The sequence below is a fragment of the Bombus flavifrons genome, chromosome 3 (assembly GCF_040668555.2).
Source record: "Bombus flavifrons isolate JBK064 chromosome 3, iyBomFlav1_principal, whole genome shotgun sequence".
Taxonomy (NCBI): domain Eukaryota; kingdom Metazoa; phylum Arthropoda; class Insecta; order Hymenoptera; family Apidae; genus Bombus; species Bombus flavifrons.
In genome coordinates, this window is record NC_138444.1 from 13,008,459 (window position 1) to 13,032,905 (window position 24,447).

The following is a 24,447-nucleotide window of genomic DNA, read 5'->3' on the forward strand; positions in this document are numbered from 1 at the left end:
TTTAAGGTGAATACAATACATTTATTGTGAGACAAGATATTATTAGAATGCTTATAATTACGGAGCACACGAATTAATTACCACATTACTATGATATTACTATTATGACACCACTGTTCTTAGATTTTTGGTTCTCTAACAAAACCACAGAATAATGGTAGGTTAATATCATTTTCCTTATCATCATTCATAGTTTTTATGATGTAATAAATGAATGGCTGATTAATTATGAACTTCCCTTTATATATATAACAACCCTTTCTCTTCGTTACAACGCGACCTGGAACAAAGATATGTCGGACGTCATATTTAAGTGTATGAATGGAACAGAAACAGCAATGCGAAGCAGGTATATACGCGTTCACTACCGGAAGTCACACACGCATACATGGCTGAAGGCACTACGAATTAACTAAAACTCAGGGTCCTCTATTTCATATCTGTGAAGTAAAGTTATCTAAATATTGATATTTGGAATGTGGGAAGTTACTTGTTCCTCAAATAGCGATAACGAACGTGTTAAGATTAAAAATTTTATTGTAAAACATGACAATTACTTAGGAAACTGCCACCATCCCGGATTGTGATGATATTTGAATATGTCGTAGAAATCAATATTTTAGCAACTTTTTCCTCTGCATGTTACCATCAGACTCTCTAGTTTTCGAGATGTTTACAGAAACTGTCGGTAGCACTACAGTGAATAGTACCTATAATTGTTCGTATGTTGCAGCACATGCGTTAGAATTAGTTGTCAGCCATCATGCGGTGGTTGGATAAACTGACGACTAATCCTACATAAACTTTAAACGAACGATAAGAATCAACATTGAGTCAGGTGTCATTTTATCCGGTCGGTAAACAGTCACTGCAGTGGTATCGAGAGCTTTTTGCGAATATCTCTGAAAATGATACTTAGCAGTTATATGTATATCAAGAAGTTATTCAGGACCATGCCGCCAATCATTGAAATGCAACATGGCCGCAACATCCTAAATAATTACCTGAAACATTCTTCGCAAACAATGTTAATAAGAAACATTTATAATATACAGCAGTACAATTGTCTTAATTCGATGAAAATTGAAATTTAAGGTGCAAAGTATGTGTAAAAAACAAAATTGCAAAACTTTCAATCGTTTCTACGATGTTGATAATATTATGGGAAAATGAATAATAAACAGAAAATTTCAATTTTATTACTAAGTTATAATAACATCATAATTTCCAAAACAAAGTATATCTATATCTAGTGGTTCATATATTGAAATAAGTAAAATATCAGACCCTTAACTGATATTTTTCTCTAATATCATTTGTCTACAAAATTAACCGTATCAGGTAAAATTCTTAAATCGAAAATATGTTGATTTGTAAGAACTAAGTGGAACATTATGTAGACTAATTCTGCACCTCAAAATCGTTAAGTACAAATTATACAAGATGGCGAAGCTGTCATAATTCTCTACCTTTTTAGCTTAATGATTGCTTACTTTTCATTTGCTACTTAATTTTTCAAAAGTCCTTATGACTTAAGTTGTACACAAACGCACTCGCGCGCGCACACGATTTTTTGTAAAATATTTGTAAATACAGTCGAATCTCATAAAGTGAAAAACCTCTATATGATTATAAAATTCGGTAAGCCAAGGCATCCGTGATTTAAAGATTTTTCGCATTTTACTTGTAAATTCGAGACGACCAAACGTTGACATATATATAAAAGGTATAAATATATATAATGTAAGTACATAATCAGCAATGCATACAGTTATAAAGCAGCAAAATAAAAAAGAGTTAATGTCGATACAAGCACATGGCAGATAACTATACAACTACAATCAATCATGTATTTAATTAATTTCAATCTTATCAGTGACAAAGTTGTAATGCAGATTTTTATTTTCGTTTTCTTTCTTTAGTTTCCATGTACATTATACCATCATCTCAATGGAAAATATGATTAGATATAGATTTAGCCTAAATAGTGATGTAAGAGATAATTGCAATTCATCCTGTAGCCATGAAGCAAGAGCAGCGTGAAACAAATAAAAAAAAAATATTTTTCGCGTTATATTATTTTTTGAATATTTTCTTATCTCGTAGTCGCACAAAACGATACTTTGCTTAATTTAAATATAAGCTGAATAAGATTGAAGGTTTATACACTTACGAGTAACAGCAACAGCTTCACTTCCTTCTTCATTCACTTCAATGTATGCTTTTTGTATAGCATGACTGATACATAAACCTTCATCATCAGCAATCCCAGAAAAATCAGCACCAGCAAACGCATTACTCAAACCCATCTACACAAAATAGGAATTAAAATATAAGAAATAGTTATTTTTACATGAGTTACACTATATATATGTATGCATATACCTCTATTAAGAGATTCCTAAGATCTATATTACTTTCCACCTTGAACTTTGGTAACCACAATTCCATTTCTTGCACATATCCTTGACTTATAATGTTCGTTAAACTTGTATTTTGTAATTTTTTCTCAACATCAGACAAACTATCAATTTCATTTGGAAGAATTATGATCATACTCAATTCGTCACCCTAGAAGATATATTGGCTTCTTTGTGTATTTCACAAAGTTTTACAAAGAAGCAGCTTCTTTTTATACATTTGACTTTCTCTTCTAAACTTACCTTGTATGGTATTACAACGAATTTCGCATTTAAATCTACAAGGTCTCCATATTTGTATTTACCTCGTCTATACATTGTAGGAACATTTTTTACTTCAACTTTACTAGTATGAAATGGCATGTCGTTAGTCGACTTAGGATCGAACTTATCTTTCCATTGGCCTTTAAAATATACTGCATTGACAAGTACTAACTTTGTCAAGTCACCTAGCATTGCTGTTAACAGAAAACATTGACAACAACAGAAAACTACTTACCATAATTGGAAATATTGAAGTTAGAATGCATTCAATCAAAATTTTGTATAGTATTTTCTTTATACTTTAATGAATAAAGTAAACATATACAAACCAGCAGTTACAAGCTCTTTAATGAGATTATTTGTATTTTGTTCGACCCAACTATTAATAATATTTGCAGCTTCTTTATTTCGAGCAAAGTCTACCAATTGAGAAGCAGAGCGGAAGTAAACTTCAGTTAAATTTTTGTAACTTGGTTTCAAATTTAAACTTGCAGCTACGAAGACTTTATTTGCAACAGCCAATTTATTGTCTTTCACATTCTACATTAAAACATGAAAAAAATATTCTATAGCGTAAAATAATGCATTTGTTATTTTATATTAATAAATTTATAATTTATACTATACATTAAAATAATAAAAGCAAAGGGATGTGAGAGATACCTACGTTGAGATTATCAATAAGTGACTGATAACCAGATGTGGCAAGACTCTCTGAAGTTGGCAGATGAAGTACGTTTCTAAACTGGGCTTCTGTGTTTCCACGAGCTCCAAAAGCTGTCATAGCAAGAACAATACTTGCACTTAAAGGGGACGTTATAAGGTTGCCAGGATTGTGTTTTCTAACAGTCTGAAAATAATAAGTGTCTCATAATTTATTCATCAGTATTTGGACTAAATTTTAAATTCCACTATTTTACCTGGAAAAATGAAGAACTAAATTGATTTGCACCTTCCAAAACGGAGCGCAGAGCTTCAACATTTTCCTCTGCTTCTGACATTGTTATTAGGGCAAGACCCACCAACCAGGAACTTCTTATTACTAAAACAATTTAGTAACAAATTGTTGTTAGAAACTGGCAAGATAGATTGTATTGTAAATCTTAATAATAAACGTCTTGCTTTATAAACTTGGACGATTGTGCGAAATTGATTTCCGCATTTTTCAAACACATCTTGTACGCTTCCTCATTACTCATACCCTTGTTTTTAAAAAGAACTTCTCAAATATCATGGCTGAATAATTCCGAGTTGTACGGATATTTAGGCTGACTTCTTACCGCCGCGTAAGGAGGTTTGCTCGGGTGCAGGGATATTTTGGCCGAATTTAATTAGCAATGACTAAAGAGCTTAGCCAAAAACACAATTTTTTTTCGTCTTATTTCGGCTCCAGGAGTCACCTCCTAAATTTTCGACCTAATTGTAAATTCGCCTAAATTTAGGATTTCACCTCCTAAATAATACACCGAACAAAAATATCAATAAAAAACAGTAAGTTTTTAATTAATATCATTAAGAAATATAAAAGACATAAACTAGTAAAAGATTAACATTATTACTTGGAAGTATCATTGCACCGTAAAAATGTTACAGCCAATAGATCGAAGAGATCATCAATCGGGTCTTGAGACTTAAAGACAACATTATTCACACAGTAGATATCTCGGAAATAACAACAAAGTGTCGTTTAGAAATACGTATTTCTGATACACATTAGACTCCTTCGCTTGTTGTAATAACATCCTTTGATATAAAAGTAAAACTGAGGAAAATTGAATGTATATAAGGGAAATGATTAATTGAAGAGGAAGGTTTAAACGAGGATTAATTGATTTCATTGACTATCGAAGAGAGATTATGTATAGTTTAAAGAGTACTTGACTTACGTATTTATCAGTAGTAACACTGCAGATTTAGTAAGCTTTTTTGTTACGTAAGGAGGCAACATAATCGTTTGATAACAACATTTTAAAAGGAAGTTAAAACATTTTAAAAGTGACCGTGACCTCTTTAGTGATATCTCCTTTCTATCTCTCATCACGAAAATTAGTTTTACATATTTATTATTGGATGAAACATGTTATGAATAAATAAATATATATGATTCATGTACACGTGCTGTCAAAGAATTTATTTGGTTCAATGGAAAGAAAAACGTAAGTAATCCATAATAAGTACGTTTACCAAATTGTAAGCGTTGCACAAATAGCACATTTCCTGCATAATATACCTGTACCTGCTCACACTTCCTTTAAATTATTCCAAATCCATTCATGTCACCTATGAACACTTACACTACGGTTACGCTATACAGCTTAGTAAGAACTACGCTAGAAACTGCTCAAAATTAGATGAAACGCAGTGTTGGACAGACCGATCAATTCATAGTTGCAGTTTCAAGCGCAAATGCTTGAAGTGAGGTTCGGATGACACTTGCGAATGAGTAATAAAATAAACGCTGAAAAATCTGACGAACCTTAAGTAGTAATAGGTGTAGTAATAATAATTAAGTAGTAATAGAAAGTAGTAGTAGAAAGAAGCAAGGAGTTGGAAATAAAATATTTTTTCCAGCTTAACTACGTGAAATAAAATATGTACAGATATAATATATGATATTAAGATAATTATGCTTTATAAAATATTTTCGTCATTATGCAACAAATTGAATTTATTTTTTAGTAATAGTCAGACTATTAAATGTAAATTGGAATTCTATAAATTTTATAGATAACGAATAAGAGACATCTATAAGCAAATTTTGTTTAAATAAGCAGACTTTGTAAGTATATAGGTATGTGAGTACATGTATGAAATGTATAGGATCAAATATATTATACACTAAAACTATATTACGTATCAAATAATACGCATTAAATGTTTAACAAAATTATTTTGTAATTTATTTGATTAGCTATTTGTATATATTTACAAAAAAGTGTTTAAAATATGATAAAAATGGCTTTACCTAATAAACTGTGGTACTGTACGTGTTGAGTGTCTGGTTGGAAATGATCCCAAATACTATCTTCGGGGTGTTGCTAGCTACATAGAAAATAGTTACATCTATATGTCAAAAATGAGATAATCGATGAGATTATTCGTGAAATTCTTGAAACACAAGTGTATTGTGTGTAATATGGATTAATTCCAAGTGGATTAATGGAACGGTAAATAGAGTACAAAAATTTGTCTTGTAAGAAAGAAGGAAGAAATTTACTTCTTGATTGTCTTAGAGTATTATAAAAGATATCACTAAATACTTTCGATCTTTCTATGTACACGTATATATATATTATTTAAATACATTTAATAAAATATAATAGATGATGTCATTTCTTAATGATTTTATTCTACATATTGGGCATAAAATTCGACGTACAATAAAAGAAAATTTAAGCTTTCTCGTAATATTCACAATTGATATCCATACCGCGAAAAGAAGCTCTATTTTTATCACAACATTCCTCATGATTAGGATTTTCTAAGAAAGTTTGAAACCACAGATTAGTTCGCGCGATCGTTGTGGGCGGCGGTTTGACGGGCAAGGTGGTGGTTTTGATTGATCATCGCAACATGGTGCACCCATAACTAATCCCAGACTCCCATAGCTAATATTTTTCTTGTGAATATTCTTGTGTTTGTATTTTAAATAAGTGGCGCAAAAATAATTAAACGATAATTAAACTATGATTTAAAAGGTACGAAAGAAAGGAAAAGAAAGAGGGACATTATTAAAGAAAAAGTTTCCTAGTATAGAAAATATTTTTGATCATATAAAAATAATAAATATTAATAAACTCCCTCTTTCTCGGTTTTAAGTTATTAAAGGTATATGCAATATCTCTTTATATTATCTTTATCTATAAATATCTTTATGTATCTATATATATACCGTTGACGAAGGAGTACAATAATGCAAATTTAAGGTGAATGCAATACATTTATTGTGAGACAAGGTATTATTAAAATACTTATAACTACGGAGCATACGAATTAATTATCACATTACTATGATATTGGTATTATGACATTACTGTCCTTAGACTTTGGGTAAAATATTGGCGCAATAATGATTAAACGAAAATTCAACTATGATTTAAAAGGCACGAGGGAAAGGTAAGTAAACAGAACCGCAGAATAATATTTTTAAGGATCATCAACCTGTCCACTGAGTAGCTTTACGATGTCTTGATAGTCTCTTTGGTTTTGATAAACAGCATAATAGAACGGTCGATCAATTTTCATTGGAGTCATACTGGGAAACTTGTCAACTATAATTCTTATTCTTGGAACAAATTTTATATAAGCTTTTTCGTTGAAAATGACAACGTGAGTTCGTGCTCGCCATCTATATGCAGATGCGTTAGTTATAAGAAATAGTAACTAGAGGATGATCCTAGTTACAATCGATAGATTTAATCGATAGGGTTAAGATGCCTTTTTTGTTTTTATCCCTAGTTTTTGTAAGCGCGTGCAATAAAAGTTTTTTTGGCTCAGAACGGTGTGATAGATTTATCCATTCAATAAAATAATAACTATTCTGATCTTACCTCTGAGTATAGAAATAACAACATTTTTTAATACCGTTTTAGCAAATGTACAGATCGAACTGAATCTCTACAATTTCTAGGATATCTTAATGTATCATAGGAGAAACGATTCTGCATAACTTTTTCCTACACATGTACCCGCCGCACAGTGTTAGTTTCCGAGTTATCCAACAAAGGCTGTCGGTACCGGTGATTAATTCTGCGTATGATTGTGTGTTCGTGGCAGCATATGTATCAGTATTGTGGCCGGCAGCATTACGACGACCGGATAAAATAACGTCTGAGACTAACTTACTGCTTGACTCTTGTTTATAATTAAAAAGATTTGACTTAGAAGTCATATAATCTTCCAACTTATATGATAGACTGTTGAGAAATGTTAAGTTGGTATGATCGCTGGTTGCTACAAACTAAGTTGGTACGACTTCTAACGACGCTCTTTTGTCTTAGAAGTCGACCACGTTGTTCTATTGACTTGAAGACTCCTGTGTGGTAAGACATGTTATAAGACTGAACTGTTAGACTAAATATATTGGAGAAAACGAATCTAAGTGAATCGTTATTTTATAAACCCAAAACCTTATTAAATAACAGGTTATGGGCCCAGGGCAGTAAACTGCGGGGAAAAAACGTTATTATTTTTGAGTTTTTTTTGTGTTTTACGAGATAATCCGAGAAGAGACCACGCCATGGCCGATCACGACAAACTAAGTGATGTGGACAGCGATATGAAGCCGGTCCTAAAAAGGGACAATTACGAGTATTGGAAGACAATGACGGAAGCCTCGCTAGTTTTCCTGGGTTGCTGGGAGGCAATAGAACCAGGATTTACGGCAGCGCAAAGGCTGGACCCAGAATGCATGAGGAAGGATAACATGGCACGTGCGTATCTTTTCCGACATGTTCGCCCCGAATTTATCGGAGATATTAAATCCTTGAAGACAGCGAGGGATTGCTGGAAGGCGCTGGAGGATGTCCATGGGAGGTCCACGTCGATGGACACTATCCTATACATACGGGAACTGGGTACCATGGAAAAAACCCCCGATATGAATGTCGGAAAATACTGCGGTAAGATACACGACCTGTGCGAAAAAATTTCCAACGCAGGTCTAAGAATCGATGATCACGTGATGGCGTGCTTCATCTTAGCCGGCCTCGTGTCGGACCCAAACTACGCGACATACCTTAGGACGGTAAGGCTCGATAAGAATCTAACATCGAGGGCCGTGAAATCCGATCTCCTACTTGAGGAAAGGAGAATGGAAGCGGCTATGGGTCCATCCGAAAAGAATAGTGCAATGGCGGCTTGCAGACAATCGCAGACCAAGCCCCAACAAGGTCAAGATGGCGCTAAGAAGAAGTACAAAAACCCAAAAGATAAAAAATGCTACAAATGTGGAAAACGAGGCCACATATCGTACAACTGCCAAGACAAGGAAGGGAAAGACCCAGAAAACAAGGTGGAAGATAAACCGAAGTCCAAGGGACTTATCTCCACACTGGCTTTATCATCTATCAACCACGTGGAAAGGGACAAGATCAGCTATCTCGACTCGGGAGTCTCAAACCATATGACTCCGGATAGATATCGGTTCGTGGACTTCGTGCCTGCGGCCGGACAGATTCGGATTGGTAAGGGGTACCTGGAAGTCAAAGGAAAAGGCACGATCGTCGTGAAGATGACCAAGGCTTGCGGCGGGTGGAGTCTATCCTTGTCGAACGCCCTGTGGGTACCCGATTTAGATGTAAATCTAATATCGATCAGGCAATTGGCAGTGAAAGGCGTCACCACAGTATGTACGAAGGATGAGGCCGTCGGCACACATGATGATGGGGACATGGTATTCAACTCAAAGGTAGGAGACAACGTGTACTACCTAGAGACAATACCACCTGAGAGGCATGCAGCAAACGTTTCCATGGGGAACGATCAAGAAGAACCTGGAAATGACAACGACCACGCCGAGATTATTGAAGCTAAGGCGTACAAGGGTATCGTATCATGGCATGAGAGGTTAGGTCATCTACATGGGAATGCGATGAGAAAAATCCCTGTAAGGAGCGTGAAGGAGGACTCTAGAGTGGATTGAGATATTCAAAACTAGGTTTAAGGACAAACTAGATGTTAGGATGCTAGGTGTAGACACTCAATTTCTGTCCATCCACCTGAGTAAGCCAAACAGCACCACGGTAGTATTCGATCAATCTGTACAGATAGGTCAAATACTGGATCTGTTTGACATTACTCACGAGGCTGGGGTGGTGGGAGTGTCGACACCGCTAGCTAGGGAATGTGAGGCTGGTTTTGATATTGAACGCGATGAGCCTTTCGACAGCAAATTATATGAACAAGCTGTGGGGCACATTATGTATGTCGCTACTGTAAGTCGTCCTGATGTTGCGTGTGCAATAGGAAAATTGAGCCAAAGATGCGCGAATCCGACTGTATCCGACTGGAAAGCAGTGAAGCGGGTATTCAGGTATTTATTAAAGACCAAAGACTTAACGTTAGTATACCAGAGGACCGGGCAACCTCTGAAAGTATTTTGCGACTCGGATTTTGCGGGTTGTACGGTAGACAGGAAATCCAGGAGCGGATATGTGTTCATACTCGCTGGCGCGGCGATATCCTGGCTATCCAAAAAACAACCGATTATAGCTCAGTCGACGTGCGAAAGTAGGAAGTAGCAAGGGAAACAGTGTGGATTTCTTTACTGTTAAAGGAATTGGGTCAACTGTCGTATTGCCCTCGTCCCTGTAAAATATTCTGCGATAATATCGGAGCTATTTCATGGTCAAGGGACGAAATAGTTGCCGAGAGTTCTAAGCACGTCCAAGTGCGATACTTTTACGTTAAGAACTGCGTATCGAGGGGGATACTAGACTATATTTATGTACCTAGTCCGGAGAATGTCGCTGACATTCTTACCAAAGGGTTAAATAGAATTAAGACTCAGCAATTTACCAAAGCTATGGGGCTTGTAGAAACTAGCGATCAAAGGGGAATGTTGAGAAATGTTAAGTTGGTATGATCGCTGGTTGCTACAAACTAAGTTGGTACGACTTCTAACGACGCTCTTTTGTCTTAGAAGTCGACCACGTTGTTCTATTGACTTGAAGACTCCTGTGTGGTAAGACGTGTTATAAGACTGAACTGTTAGACTAAATATATTGGAGAAAACGAATCTAAGTGAATCGTTATTTTATAAACCCAAAACCTTATTAAATAACATAGACTTCCAACCTTTCACATGTTCCACGTACTTCAATTTTATCAGTATATGGATCGGTCAAATTCAACTTCATAAAATAGAAATTAAAATATGAGAAATAGTTGTCTTTACATGAGTTACAATATATATATATATCCACTGCGACCTCATTTTCTTTAAATTTACTTTGCACCTTGAACTTTGGTAACCATAAATCTATTTGATGCATATTTCCTTGACTTATAATGCTGCTTAAACTTATATTCTCCTATTTTTTCTCAACATCAGACAAACCATCTACTTCGTTTGGAAGAATTATGATCATACTGAAATCTAGATGCTACAAGATTTATTTGCTTCTTTTGCATTTCATAAAGTTTTACAAAGAAGCAGCTTCAGTATTACAACGAATCTAGCATTTAAATCTGGAAGTGCTCCATATATGTAATTACCTCCTACATACATTGTAGGAACATTTTTTACTTCAACTTTACTAATGTGAAATGCCATATCGCTAGTCGACTTAGGGTCGAACTTATTTTTTCATTCGCATGTGAAATATACTGCGTGGACCATGAATATCATTGTCGTGTAATCTAGAATTTCTGTTTACAAAAAACATTAATAACAACATAAAACTACATAGTATGATTGGCCATATTGAAGTTAAAAAGCATTCAATCTAAATTTTCTATAGTATTGTCTTTACATCGTAATGAATAAAATAAACATATACAAACCTACAGTTATAAGCTCTTTAATGAGATTATTTGTATTTTGTTTGAACCAACTATTAATAATATTTGCAACTTCTTTATTTCGAGCAAAGTTTACGAATTGGGAAACAGAATAAACTTCTGTTAAATTTTTGTGACTTGATTTCAAATTTAAACTTGCTGCTACGAAGACTTTATTCGCAACAATCAGTTTATTGTCTTTAACAAGTTGGCAATTGCGCAAAGAATAACAGAGTACTGTCGGCGTTGCAGCCGTGAAAAAACATCGAAGCCTATTAGACTGTGCTCTTGTAAGTGGGAGACGTCGAGGCCTACTGGCCACTACATCATGCAGGTGAAGTTTTAATTTATGGCAACCTTAAGTGTTGATGCTTTCTCTCCCCACAACGGAGGGTGACGAAGGTCAGGTGGCCGTCCCAAACGTTGGAATTCCACATTTTCTCACAAATCAACATATTCCCGATTTAATAATTTAATCTGATATAGTCAATTTTGTGGACAAAGAAATTCAGGAAGATATCAGTATATCGTATTAACCAGTATATCGCGCACGCACAATTATAACTTACCAAATGTCCAGCTGGACAAATTGTAAAGTACAAATTAAATAATAAAAAAAAGAAGCAATTGTAGGCAGAATTCACTGCAGTAGGAAATGTAACATATAAATTTCTGTAACATATTCAAGAATCATCGAAAACCGTGAGATGAATGAGAGGTAACAACAATTTCAGTATTCATTTTATCTATTTATTTAATTCTTTCTTTCCCGCTTTGAATGGTTTTCGCCTAACAGGCTTACATCCATACATAATCTTTATTCCAAGTGTATAAGTATAAAAAGTATAACAATAAAAAGTACAAATATAAAAATAATACATTTTAAGGATTATTAATGTGTCCATTGAATAACGTTACGATATTTTGATCTTCAGATTGACTTTTATAAATACTGTAGAAAAATGGTCGGTCGATTCTCATCATTGGCTTGAGCTGAGGAAAACTCGCAAGAACGAAGAGTATTGCTGAAACAAATTTTATGGAAATTATTATTGTTTTAAAGAAGTTGTTTAAAAAAGGGAGAATATATAGGATTATATATAGGATTTATTTAATTTCTTTTTTATTTAATTTTCCGAAATGTATATATAATTTCTGGTGTAAGAGCAAAATAATCCAAATTTAAAGTGAATGCAACACATTTATTATGGAACAAGGTATTATTAGAACTTATAACTACGGAACACACGAATTAATAATCGCATTACTATGACTACTGTTGTTAGGTTTCGGGTTCGTTTACAGAACCGCAGAATAATGGTAGGTTAATATCATTTTCCTTTTCATCGTTCATAGTTTTTATGATATAATAAAAGAATGGCTGATTAATTTTGAACTCCCTTATATTACGAGCCATTTTCTTCATAATAAGCAAACCTGAAACAGAGTTATGCCGAACGTTATGTGTAAGTGTATGAATAGAGCAGAAACAGCGATATGAAGTAAACATATACACGTTCGCTACTGGAAGTCACACATGCATATATGTTTGAAAGCACTAAGAGCTACCCAAAGCTCACTGTTTCATATCTGCGACGGAATATTATCTAAATATTGATATTTGGAATATGGAAAGCCACTTTTTCCTTGAACAACTATGATGAATGTGTTAATATTGAAAGTTTATTGTAAAACATGACAATTATTAATGAAGCTGCTGCAATCTCGAATTTCAACGACATTTACAACATGTTGCAGGAATCAACATTTTGAACAACTTTTTCCTCTACATGTTACCATCAGACTCTCCAGTTTTCGAGATGTTTATAGAAACTGTCGGTAGCACTACAGTGAATAGTACCTATAATTGTTCGTATGTTACAGCGCATGCGTTAGCATTAGTTGTCAGCCATCATGCGGTGGTTGGATAAACTGACACCTAGTCCTATATATACTTTAAGCAAACGATAAGAATCAGGATTGAGTCAGGTGTCAATTTATCCAGTCGGCAATCAATATCAACGCTTAAACTGTCACAGACGCACAATTGTAGGAAGCAAATAGTATGAGCGTGTAAGGGCTCGGCTTTGTGGCCGACCGCGCCATTCCTGGAGTATAGAACTCATACTGGCTTACTGATAGATGTTCGTTAATTATCGTCTACTTTCAGGCGTCCACTGCCTGGGGAACGGCGCGCATAGATGGTCGGCGCGCGACTAATTGTAGGAAGCAGTCACTCCAGTCGTACCGAGAGCTTTTAACAAATATCTCTGAAACTGATACTTGGCGAAAACAAGAAGTTATTTAGAACCATACTGCCGACAACATAGTAAACAATTATCGAAATGCAACGAAGGCCGCAGCATCCTAAATAATTACCTGAAACATTCTTCGCAAACAATGTTAATAAGAAACATTTATAATATACAACAGTACAATTGTCTTAATTCGATGAAAATTGAAATTTAAGGTGCAAAGTATGTGTAAAAAACAAAATTGCAAAACTTTCAATCGTTTCTACGATGTTGATAATATTATGGGAAAATGAATAATAAACAGAAAATTTCTGGATTATAATAACTGAATTATAATAACATCGTAATTTCCGAAACAAAGTATATCTATATCTAGTGGTTCGTATATTGAAATAAGTAAAATATTAGACTAATCCCTAATTGATATTTTCCTCTATATCATTTGTCTACAAAATTAACCGTATCAGGTAAAATTCTTAAATCGAGAATACGTTGATTTATAAGAATCAAATGGAACATTATGTATATTAATTTCGTACCTCAAAATCGTAAAGTACAAATTATACAGGTTGTGAAACTAATTCGATGAATACTTTACCTTTTTAACTTAATGATTGCTTACGTTTTATTTGCTACTTAATTTTTTAAAAGTGTTCATACCGTAAGTCACAGACACATACACGCGCGCGCACGCACTCTATATTTTTAAAATATTTGTAAATACAGTCATATTTCATTAAGCGGAAAACCTCTATAAGAGTGTAAAACTCGATAAGGCAAAGCATCCATGATTTAAAGATTTTTCGGCTTTTACCTTGAGATTCGAGTCAACCAAAGGACAATTGTACTATAATATTGTAAAGAATCTTGTTTTGTAAAGTGTACAAATACACATATGTATAATGTAAAAAGAAGTTAATCGCGATACAAGCACGTTGCAACTAACTTTACACATCTGCAACTAATCATGCTTTTAATTAATAATTAATTAATTAATAATTCATTTCAATCCTGTCAGTGACAAGATTGAAATGATCTGTAAATAAAAACGTAATAGAATGAACATTTCCCCCAATAAATAAATGTACAATGTTGCATATGTACAATGAACGACAATATTTATTTGATTTTGTAACTTAGAAGGTTGTTTCTAAATCGAAACAGTTGAACTTACGATTGTCCCTCAACAACTAAAACATACTATGGAATATTGTTCAAAATTATATTGGAAAATTGATTTATCTTAGAAAATTTTAGAACATTCTAATAGATTGTTAACACGTTATTGAGATGTAACAACCGAAAAATATAATTTCAACATCAAAGGCACGAACCTATATACAATTATATACATTATAAATAACACATGATATAATGCATGAGTAAGTCTAATTTGGTAAGTTTTATACCAATGTTTCAAAAGTTTTTAAATATACAGAATATTCCACGAAATAAAATGTTGGAGCGACACATTACATAGCGTACGAATGTTTTCCGGAGGTGAAGGTAATATCAATTCTATTCTTTTAAATGGAGTCATGTGTCTTTTGTACAGTAGTTTATATATTTTTTAAATACTGCACATAGATATTGAAATGTTTTCATTAGAAAAAAAAGAAACAAAATATACAAAATATAAAGAAAACTATAACAAGCAGGCATGAAGATATAATAAATATTATATTACAAGCTGTTATAACAAAGAAAATAATATGTTAATAAAGTATGCGATAGCGTCATAGGAATATGTTGCATTTATCAAGTACTCGACATTTAAATTAATGCAATAGAACAGAGTACAGCATAGTAAAAAAATAAATAAAATTTTCTGAAGACAAGACAAAATCCTTATGTATCGAGTCTTGATTGCTTTGCATATTAAATTGTAAAAATAAATAAGGAGCAATTTAATGGTTAAAGGAAGCAAGTTAAATTTAAATATGTTACAAGGAACTAAATAAATTTTAAAAATAAATAAGGAGCGATTTAATGGTTAAAGGAAGCAAGTTAAATTTAAATATGTTACAAGGAACTAAATATAATAAAGTGATAGAAACATAAAATAGAGATGAAAATTTTTAATAAAATACAAATTATATTGTTAACAATAAGTTAGATTCATGATACATATAAAACAGGAAAGTCTTATTTCTTCTTCCATATATATGCTTCATAGTGTTACATGATCTTTTAATGGTATTGCGCGATTTCCTTTGATCAAATAATGTTAATATAATGTATTTTAAGATGTAATATGAATGAGGACAACTTTCTCCACGTATAAACACTCATCTAAATCAGTCGATCCAGTCAAGAAACTTGTTATGTTAATTGTTAATTATGTAAATTGGCAGAGATTGGCAGAACAATCCACGATATGGTGTATGCTGTTAATCCCTAATTTCATGTTTAATAACGTAAAAAAATAGGAAAGACGTAGAGATCCATTATACAGTGTAAAGTCGATATGTTATCTATTTAATTTTCAAGGTAAAAAAAAACGAAATTACGATATAGATACGATATTCATTAAGAACAAAATCACATTGTCGTATTTAACGATCGACAGGAATGGTCGATTGACGTGGAACTCAATGGGCTTCGGCGGTGACCAAATGCTCGAAAGAGGCCTTACACTGAGACCTGCCACAAGTAATTAATAGTGAATTATTCATTTGAGCCACAAGCTCGAACTAAATAGAGGAAGAATTGGATCACTACAATGTGCTATGTTATTATATCAAAATTAAGATATGCGAAATGATATTATTGGAAAACCATTAAACTCATAATATAGAAGATTTTGCTATATTAGAGTGAATGTGAAGAAAGGAAAAAGAGCGAAGAAATTGATAGTACGTATAATTCTTGACAAGAATAGACAAAGTAATTGACTGAAATAAAAACATAAAACATAATCAAGGAAATCACGCAGTTGTCTCGCAGTCAATGACGCGGCCTTTGAAGAGAACAACGTTGTCATCCCGTGATGTAATTGCATAAAAGAATGGTCCATTTACTCGAAACTCTTCTAGGGAAGGAGACAAGAAGAGCGCAATCTCCATTTCTGTCGAAAAAAAGTGTATACTATTATCAATTAGAAGAAAAACACTTCAACCAAATTCGTTTCCACTAGATTCGTCCATCTTCCTCCCTCTTTTTCTATTTTCGATTTATGTGATTTTGTTAATAATTATAATAGTTATGATTCATGATTAATATAATTATCATCTAATTAAAGGGACAATGTAAGTATAATTAGATGAATATTTATTGCAGACTCAGCTGTACTAAGGTACACATACTACATCCTTGAAATCTAACATTACTAAAAACTTGCATTCTGAAAAACATTTCTAATATATGGTCAGAATAAATTATTTATTAACAATATAAATAGTTCGCTTAATATGTAGTCAATATATACTTAGCTTCTTTACTGATAATATCTCCATATTACTTTTCACTTAATGATTAACATATTGTATAAAATAAACTATTACGAAACATAAACATGTGAAAACACATAATAACAGACTATTAAATATTAATACAAAGAACTGTACATTTAGAAATAACAGGAAGCATACTATTTCATGCAGCAAACAAAACATGAGGAAGCATTTTGAACTATTGTGTACACACATAAACAAGTCATAGTTATATAATTTTTGATGTAATAGATTTAAACTTATGCAGAGAAAATAAATACATATACGCATATTTACATAGCTTGCAAAACATTAGGAAGAACATACATGCAAATTTTTATTAATTAGACTGAAATATTAAAATACGAAATAATAATACTAATAAACATTCTCTCCAAACTATTCAAAAGCTCAAAAGAATCATATATTAAGCAAAAGTTGAAACCAAGCAAAATACTGTTATTTTATGTGATAAATTTATGTGTTTTTGTATACTTATCTTGTAGTATATCATATATAATAACATGATATTGTTATACTATTAACTGTATTACTTTAATTTTTTCAGTTCTTCTATTTTTATTCATATGTCACTTCTATATTTCCAAATTACTCAACACCTCTCAATAGTGAATATTATTATTAACATAAATAAATTTAGTATCTTTTGAAAAGATACTGAAAATGTTTGGTTCGTTAGTACAAAGTGCAGCTCTCTGTGGGGTGGAAATCTGGAGGTGACAGGGAGATGGAAGGATAGATTGAATCCAAAGAAAATATATGAAATGAATCTTAGGCTTAGGTAGAAGCATACCGAATTATATAATAATGGAGAAATACAAAATGTGGAACTGCACATCAGAACAATGAGAAAGGCTTTAAATTATAAAGAATGGGTAAGAGAGTCAGAAAACAAGATAGTGGTAGAATGTAGAGAAGAAAAGAAGTAAGAAGGAGAAGAAGAGGAAGAGCAGGCTGGAGGATTAGAATTGGGGAGGAACAAAAAGCAAAGAGAAAACTGTGAAGGAATATAAAGAGATAGTTTGAAAAGTGATGGAGAAGGCTATATACAAAGAGGGAAGGAAGGCAGTGGAGGTTAACAGATTCCAAGTACAACAAAAAATACATTGGACTGGTGTAGAGAAAAAGGAGATGGAGAAAGGCAGAGGAGTAAATTTATACAGGGGCAGAGGAGAAAATTCAGAGCCAAAGATAATCAAAGAAAATTTTTGTTTTCATTTTCTTTTCTTAGTTTGCTAAGGATATTATACTATCGCCTTGTAGAAAATATGATTAGATATAAAATTAGTCTAAGTAATGATTAGACAACTAGAAATCATCCAAGAAGCCAGAGCAGTATGAAATAAATAAAAAAATAATTTTTGTATAATATTACATTATTTTTTTAATATTTTCATATCTACTATTTGCGCAAAGTGCTATATTACGTAATTTAAATATAAGCTGCATAACATAGAATGTTTATTCACTTACCAGTTGCAGCAGCAGCTTCGCTTCCTTCTTCATTTACTTCAATGTATGCCTTTTGTATAACATCACTGACATACAAAGTTTCATCAGCAATCCCAGAAAAATTAGCGTGAGCAGTAAATGCATCAGTCAATCCCATCTGCATAAAATAAGAATTAAAATACAAGAAATAGTTTTCTGTACATGAACTACACTTTATATATATATATACCTTTTTTAAGACATCATTAAGTTGAAGCTTACTTTCCACCTTGAACTTTGGTAACCATAATTCTATTTCCTGCTCATACCCTTGACTTAGAATGTTCGTTAAACTTGTATTTTGTAATTTTTTCTCAACATCAGACAAACCATCAATTTCATTCGGAAGAATTATGATCATACTCAATTCATCACCCTAGAAGATTTATTTGCTTGTATTTCACAAAGTTTTACACAGAAGCAGCTTCTTTTTATACATTATTAACTTTTTCTTCAAAACTTACCTTGTATGGTATTACAACAAATTTAGCATCTAACTCTGGAAGCACTCCATATCTGTAATTACCTTTTCTATACATTGTGGGAACATTTTTTACTTCAACTTTACTAGTATGAAATGCCATATCGCTAGTCAACTTAGGGTCGAACTTATCTTTCCATTGGCCTTTAAAATATACTGCATTGACAAGTACTAATTTAGTTGCGTCATTTAGCACATCTGTTTACAAAAAAACATTGATAATAACATAAAACAACATAATGTGGTTAGAAATACTGAAGCTAGAATGCATTCAATCTAAAATTTCTATAGTATTTTCTTTATACTTTAATAAATAAAATAAACATATACAAACCAGCACTTATAAGCTTTTTAATGAGATTATTTGTATTTTGTTCAACCCAACTATTAATAATATTTGCAGCTTCCTCCTTTTGAGCAAAGTTTACCAATTGAGAAGCAGAGCGGAAATAAACTTCAGTTAAATCTTTGTAACTTGGTTTCAAACTTAAACTTGCTGCTAAGAAGGCTTTATTTGCAACAGCCAATTTATTGTCTTTCACATTCTACATTAAAACATGAAAAAAATATTATACAGCGTAGAATAATGCATTTGTTATTTTATATTAATAAATTTACAATTTATACTATACATTAAATTAATAAAAGCGAAAGGTTGAGAGAGATACCTACATTGAGATTATCAATAAGTGACTGATAACCAGATGTGGCAAGACTCTGTGATGTTGGTAGATGAAGTACATTTCTAAACTGGGCTTCTGTGTTTCCACGAGCTCCAAAAGCAGCCATAGCAAGAACAACACTTGCACTTAGAGGAGACATAATAAGGTTGCCAGGATTATCTTGTACCACAGTCTGAAAACCATTTGCATCTCTATAATTTATTCATCTTCAATCATTTGCAGGATAAATAAGCAGTTCATAAGTAGTATTTGGAATAAATTTTAAATTGCACTATTTTACCTGGAAAAATGAAGAACTAAATTGATTTGCACCTTCCACAACGGAACGCAGTGCCTCAACATTTTTCTCTGCCTCTGACATTGTTATTACAGCAAGAACCACCAACCAGATACTTCTTATTACTAACAAAAATTTAGTAAAAAATTATTATTAAAAACTGACAAAATAGATATGAAATTTGATATATGTATTACATATAATATTATTTTATATAATAATATTATTATCTTTACATATAAGATATATGTATATATATTATATGTAAAAATTAGGAACTTTATGATTAAGTATTGCTTTAAATATTTTTTAACATTAAAAATTAAATTTACTATCAATCAATACATATATTACGTGAAATAATAAATGATTTCTTCAAAGTTCTAGAACTTAACACCAATTAGAATTTAACGAAAATATTCTATAAGTTCAAAAATATTTTTAATACATTTTAATATATTGTATTATTTCATACAGATAATTTTTATATTATTTTGAACATTATCAGTAATCATTATCCAATACCAAACATTTCTTAATACAGTAATATCCGAAACCTAACATATGAGCCGTTTAAAGCAAAAGCGGTGTAATTCAATCTTTCGTCTATTAGGTTTAACAACACATCTCGAGAGCGTAACCTTCGTTGTCTTTTGTGCACAAGAGATGTAAGTATATATTCATTAGTTTTTCGATGGATAACAGAATAAATGAGAATCGCCTATCCACATTCCCTTACAGAATTCTTACTTTATCTCTCATTATTCAGGAATCAATATTTTTACTTATACTACTTTTACATTAAATGACTCATACAGAAGATATATTCATTGTAAAGTGTATATAATTTCAAAGTTCAAAATACTTATAAAATTCAAGGTTTTACTACTCAAGGTTTTACTAAAAGATCAAGCGGCCGAGGTCAACAACTACGCGACACGATTAATGAAAACCAAAATGAAAGTTTCAAATAAAGTAGGGACAAGTTACAAAGTTTGAAAACTAAATGTAAACGTACACGTATTTTTTATAAATTCATCAATGAAGAAATAAAGTATTTAAATAAGTACGAACATTCGAAATACTTTACGTATTTCCAACAAGAATAATTTATATGGTTATTATTTAATTATAGAAATACTATTAACTTATTACATCGTCATTATTTAATCCTTTTTTAATATAAATTTATATGAATATTTATAAATTTAATAAGCAAATCATAAATAAAAGATTAATTATATTATAGTTAACATATTTATAGTATGCATATTTGCTATTTTCTTTGTAATCTTTACAATTTTTTATTTCTTTCGACTAACAGCAACTTTTACAAAAATTTACAAAGATCACCTTGTAAACTAACCCTTCTAATTTTTCAGAAAAGCTCAAGTCGTTTGTTTCAGTTTCAAAAAAAGTTATTCCGTTTCAAAGGAGGTTCGAATATTAGTAATTTCGTATGCGAATTGGATACGTATAAATTTACACCTCATGTTTCTTATCTGATACAACCATATACCATTAATTACGTAAATTAACTTATAATATATACATTGTTTTAAATGAAATAAACAATATTAATTGCTCATTGTAATAGTCTTAGATTAAATTAAACAAGACAAAAAAGATACTATATTGTTAAAAAATTATTAATTTAAGCGTTAATTACTTATTAATTATTTATATTATTTATAGTATTTTATCATTATTAAATATTCGGAGTATCCGTTGGTAAAAATAAGCATATAAAAAATACTAAATTTAATTATGACAGCTTCTCGCCTGTCATACATTATACATACATGATATATATAGAGACGAAGATAATGTTTTCCGTAAATCTTACCGGGGAAAACCCATTAATTAATTACATACGTGAATATACCTTGCAATAGACCTATTATTTTCAACGCGACTAATAATACCATGTAAACGTAGTGGAAATAATGATTTAACTACAATTATTTATTATTAAAAACAATAATTAAAATCACATTTACTACATTGCGCAGTCACAGTGATCAATATTATCATATGATATCGTACTATCGCTATCAACGGTATTTATCGATGGACAAATTGCTTTTGTTTCGTAACATATTTTATGAATGTGAAAAATATAATTGTTTTTCTAACGTAACAATTACGATTATCTTGATTTTATGTAAATTTTACAATTGTTAACGTAGATTATTATGTAAATATTTTTTAAGCATATTTGTAAATATTTGTATAATAAATATTTATACATTAAATTAATACTTTATATTTTACTATTTCAGCAATATACTTTTGTAATTCTGATAATTTTACGTCTGAGATATTTCCGAATAACGTATATGATTATATACGTTAAAATTACAAATATGTAGATAATTATGAGTAAGAATGCTAGTTACTGTATCAATAGATATTAAATATCTCTTCGTTGAAATATCTATTACACAAAGATTTACGAAGTTACTAAAAGTAGATATAGGATACATGCTTCGAGATCAATTTAACCAATCTAGACCACCAATAAAACATAATGTGCCTTATTACAATAATTTATCTTGTGACATATTTAATAGCAGATTTTCTCAAATGAGAAAGAAACGCCACGATATTCGTATCGTCACCGAATGTGTACGTTTTTCATCACTTGATTATTTGAAACTTGATTACAGCAATCAGTATCGTATAATTATAAATAACTATATTATCGGTTAAAGAAACAGAAATTCCATGAAAAATGCAAATTTTATATGCATAAAATTGAACTGTTGTTACTTATATTAATATTTTAACTAATTTCATTTTCCAATTCAGTTAACTGAAACGTTATTTTTAAAATATCATGTAAGTAACGCTACATCAAGTTGATTAGTTTTCCTTAATACTTAACTATTTATATATAAAAATGATAAATATAAATAAATATAATTATTTGCAAGATGAAACGATGAAAGGATATTCGTTCAAAAATGTCTTACTTACATGTAACATATACTCATAAAATTCTATATTCTTCCTATTCAAATACGAGGGAAATGAAGAATTGAATGAGAAACAAGTTCTCTGTCACTTATGAACGTAATACGGATTAGAAAATGGTATCAAACATAATGGACCTACACTTCGTTCATTATTCACTTACACAACGGTTAATGACAGTGTTCGAGCGACCTCTAAAATAAAATAACTTTTTAAAAATTTGACCAAATGACTTGAATTTTTTTTAGATGTTAGAAGAATTGGTTTAATACACGACATATAAAACAATTTAGTAAAAATTGCAATTATTGGAATAAATAAAAAATAGTAAATATCTTGAGGAAAGTAATAAAAATCACTTCTTACAATATTTTTATCTATGCCTGTAATGAGAATTCAAACAATATGTTTCATACATTTATGTCAATTATACATATATGCGACAAACGTTGAAAGATGCAAGAATTTTTAAATTTATTTCAGTTATACGCCGAAAGTCGTGAAGAACTACGATTTTCATCATTTTTTGACCACTTGTAATTCATAGCAACGTTAATCAATTTTGATGAAATTTTCAGCATGTATGTAACTGGCATAAATCTACATAACTGACATAAATGTATTATTTAAATTTTTATTCTAAATTCAGATAAAGAAATCTTAAAAAGTGACTTATTTTCTTCGCGATTTCGATCAGTTGTAATTTTTTCACAACTTTTTTACATATCATCTAGCAAACCAATTCTTCTAATTTCTAGACAAAATTTCTGCTTTTATTCTGCTTTAAAGAATTTTCGAACACTTTCTTAGGCCACTACATATTATTGTCACACATATACAGTTTTTTTGGCAATGAAAAGTTTAGCAGCCTATACCCAACAAAAACATCAATAAAACACAATAAGTTCTTATTTAATATCATTAAAAAATATGCTATAAAAGATATAAACTAGTAAAAGATTATTATTTACAAGTATTATTGCACCGTAAAAATATTAAGGCTAAAAGGTCGGAGAGATCATCAGTCTAGTCGTAAGACTTAAAGACAACATTTTTCTCGTACAATAGAAATCTCGAAAATAACAACGAAGTATCTTTTTGAAGTACGTATTTCTGACACACATTAAACTCGTTTGCTTGTTGTAATAACATCCATTGCTGTGAAAGTAGTATCACGAAGATTGATTGATTATACATAAAGAAAATAATTACTTGGAGAGGGAGGTTTAAATGATTATTAATCGATTTGCATTAACTACCGAACAGAAATTGTGCATACTCGGCTTAATCCGGGGCGAGATCCGCGATAACCTACCTTCTCAAATACACATATATAAATTTACTTACGTATACGCATAGTCGCGATCCACTCGTTTTACCGGTTAAACCTCTTCTAAAGTTAAACGCAGACTGCAAGAAGAATCGTCTGAACGAATATAAAAGCGCGATTAACAACCTCAGGGAAATCCTGGCAGTGGGCAGAGCGAACCTACCAAGGATCGGTAACGAACGAACAGCCAATCACGATGTACGCATTCGATTATCCGTAGAATCGTACAGATTAAACAAACATGAATTTTAAATCTTATTTGTATTCGACTCTATATCCCAAATGGACTTAATGTTACAAACATAAACAGGGCAAT

At 31.5% G+C, this 24,447-nt stretch overlaps 3 protein-coding genes and 1 pseudogene across 9 annotated transcripts; 1 reads left to right on the forward strand and 3 right to left on the reverse strand.

Annotated features, from left to right (window-relative positions):
• LOC138190273 (antichymotrypsin-2-like) lies at positions 1 to 17,158 on the reverse strand. Of its 4 annotated transcripts, none has more exons than XM_069132972.1 (8): positions 17,154 to 17,158; positions 3,605 to 3,726; positions 3,352 to 3,534; positions 3,014 to 3,224; positions 2,664 to 2,878; positions 2,386 to 2,571; positions 2,174 to 2,309; positions 1 to 280 (listed from the first exon to the last, which is right to left on the reverse strand). In XM_069132972.1, the coding sequence occupies exons 2-8, from the start codon at positions 3,683 to 3,685 to the stop codon at positions 120 to 122; spliced, it is 1,173 nt and encodes a 390-aa protein (XP_068989073.1). In that variant the 5' UTR covers positions 3,686 to 3,726; positions 17,154 to 17,158; the 3' UTR covers positions 1 to 119. The 4 variants fall into 4 exon arrangements, with proteins under 4 accessions (XP_068989073.1, XP_068989071.1, XP_068989072.1 ...); XM_069132970.1 differs by lacking the exon at positions 17,154 to 17,158 and adding an exon at positions 5,650 to 5,744; XM_069132971.1 differs by lacking the exon at positions 17,154 to 17,158 and adding an exon at positions 4,869 to 4,930.
• On the forward strand, positions 9,368 to 9,925 carry LOC138178036 (uncharacterized). The gene has a single exon (XM_069109439.1). It carries the CDS (start codon positions 9,368 to 9,370, stop codon positions 9,923 to 9,925), a length of 558 nt encoding a protein of 185 aa, XP_068965540.1.
• Positions 10,460 to 11,182, reverse strand: LOC138178037 (serine protease inhibitor 3/4-like; annotated as a pseudogene).
• LOC138190274 (antichymotrypsin-2-like) lies at positions 11,915 to 24,325 on the reverse strand. 4 transcript variants are annotated; one of them, XM_069132973.1, is made up of 9 exons: positions 24,149 to 24,325; positions 19,829 to 19,950; positions 19,538 to 19,720; positions 19,200 to 19,410; positions 18,849 to 19,063; positions 18,575 to 18,760; positions 18,367 to 18,502; positions 12,464 to 12,623; positions 12,046 to 12,211 (listed from the first exon to the last, which is right to left on the reverse strand). In XM_069132973.1, exons 1-8 carry the CDS (start codon positions 24,156 to 24,158, stop codon positions 12,469 to 12,471), a joined length of 1,218 nt encoding a protein of 405 aa, XP_068989074.1. In that variant the 5' UTR covers positions 24,159 to 24,325; the 3' UTR covers positions 12,046 to 12,211; positions 12,464 to 12,468. The 4 variants fall into 4 exon arrangements, with proteins under 4 accessions (XP_068989075.1, XP_068989074.1, XP_068989077.1 ...); XM_069132974.1 differs by lacking the exon at positions 12,464 to 12,623 and having other exon boundaries at positions 11,915 to 12,211; positions 24,149 to 24,322; XM_069132976.1 differs by lacking the exons at positions 12,046 to 12,211; positions 12,464 to 12,623 and adding an exon at positions 15,505 to 16,084.
• Between the last annotated feature and the right edge of the window lie 122 nt (positions 24,326 to 24,447).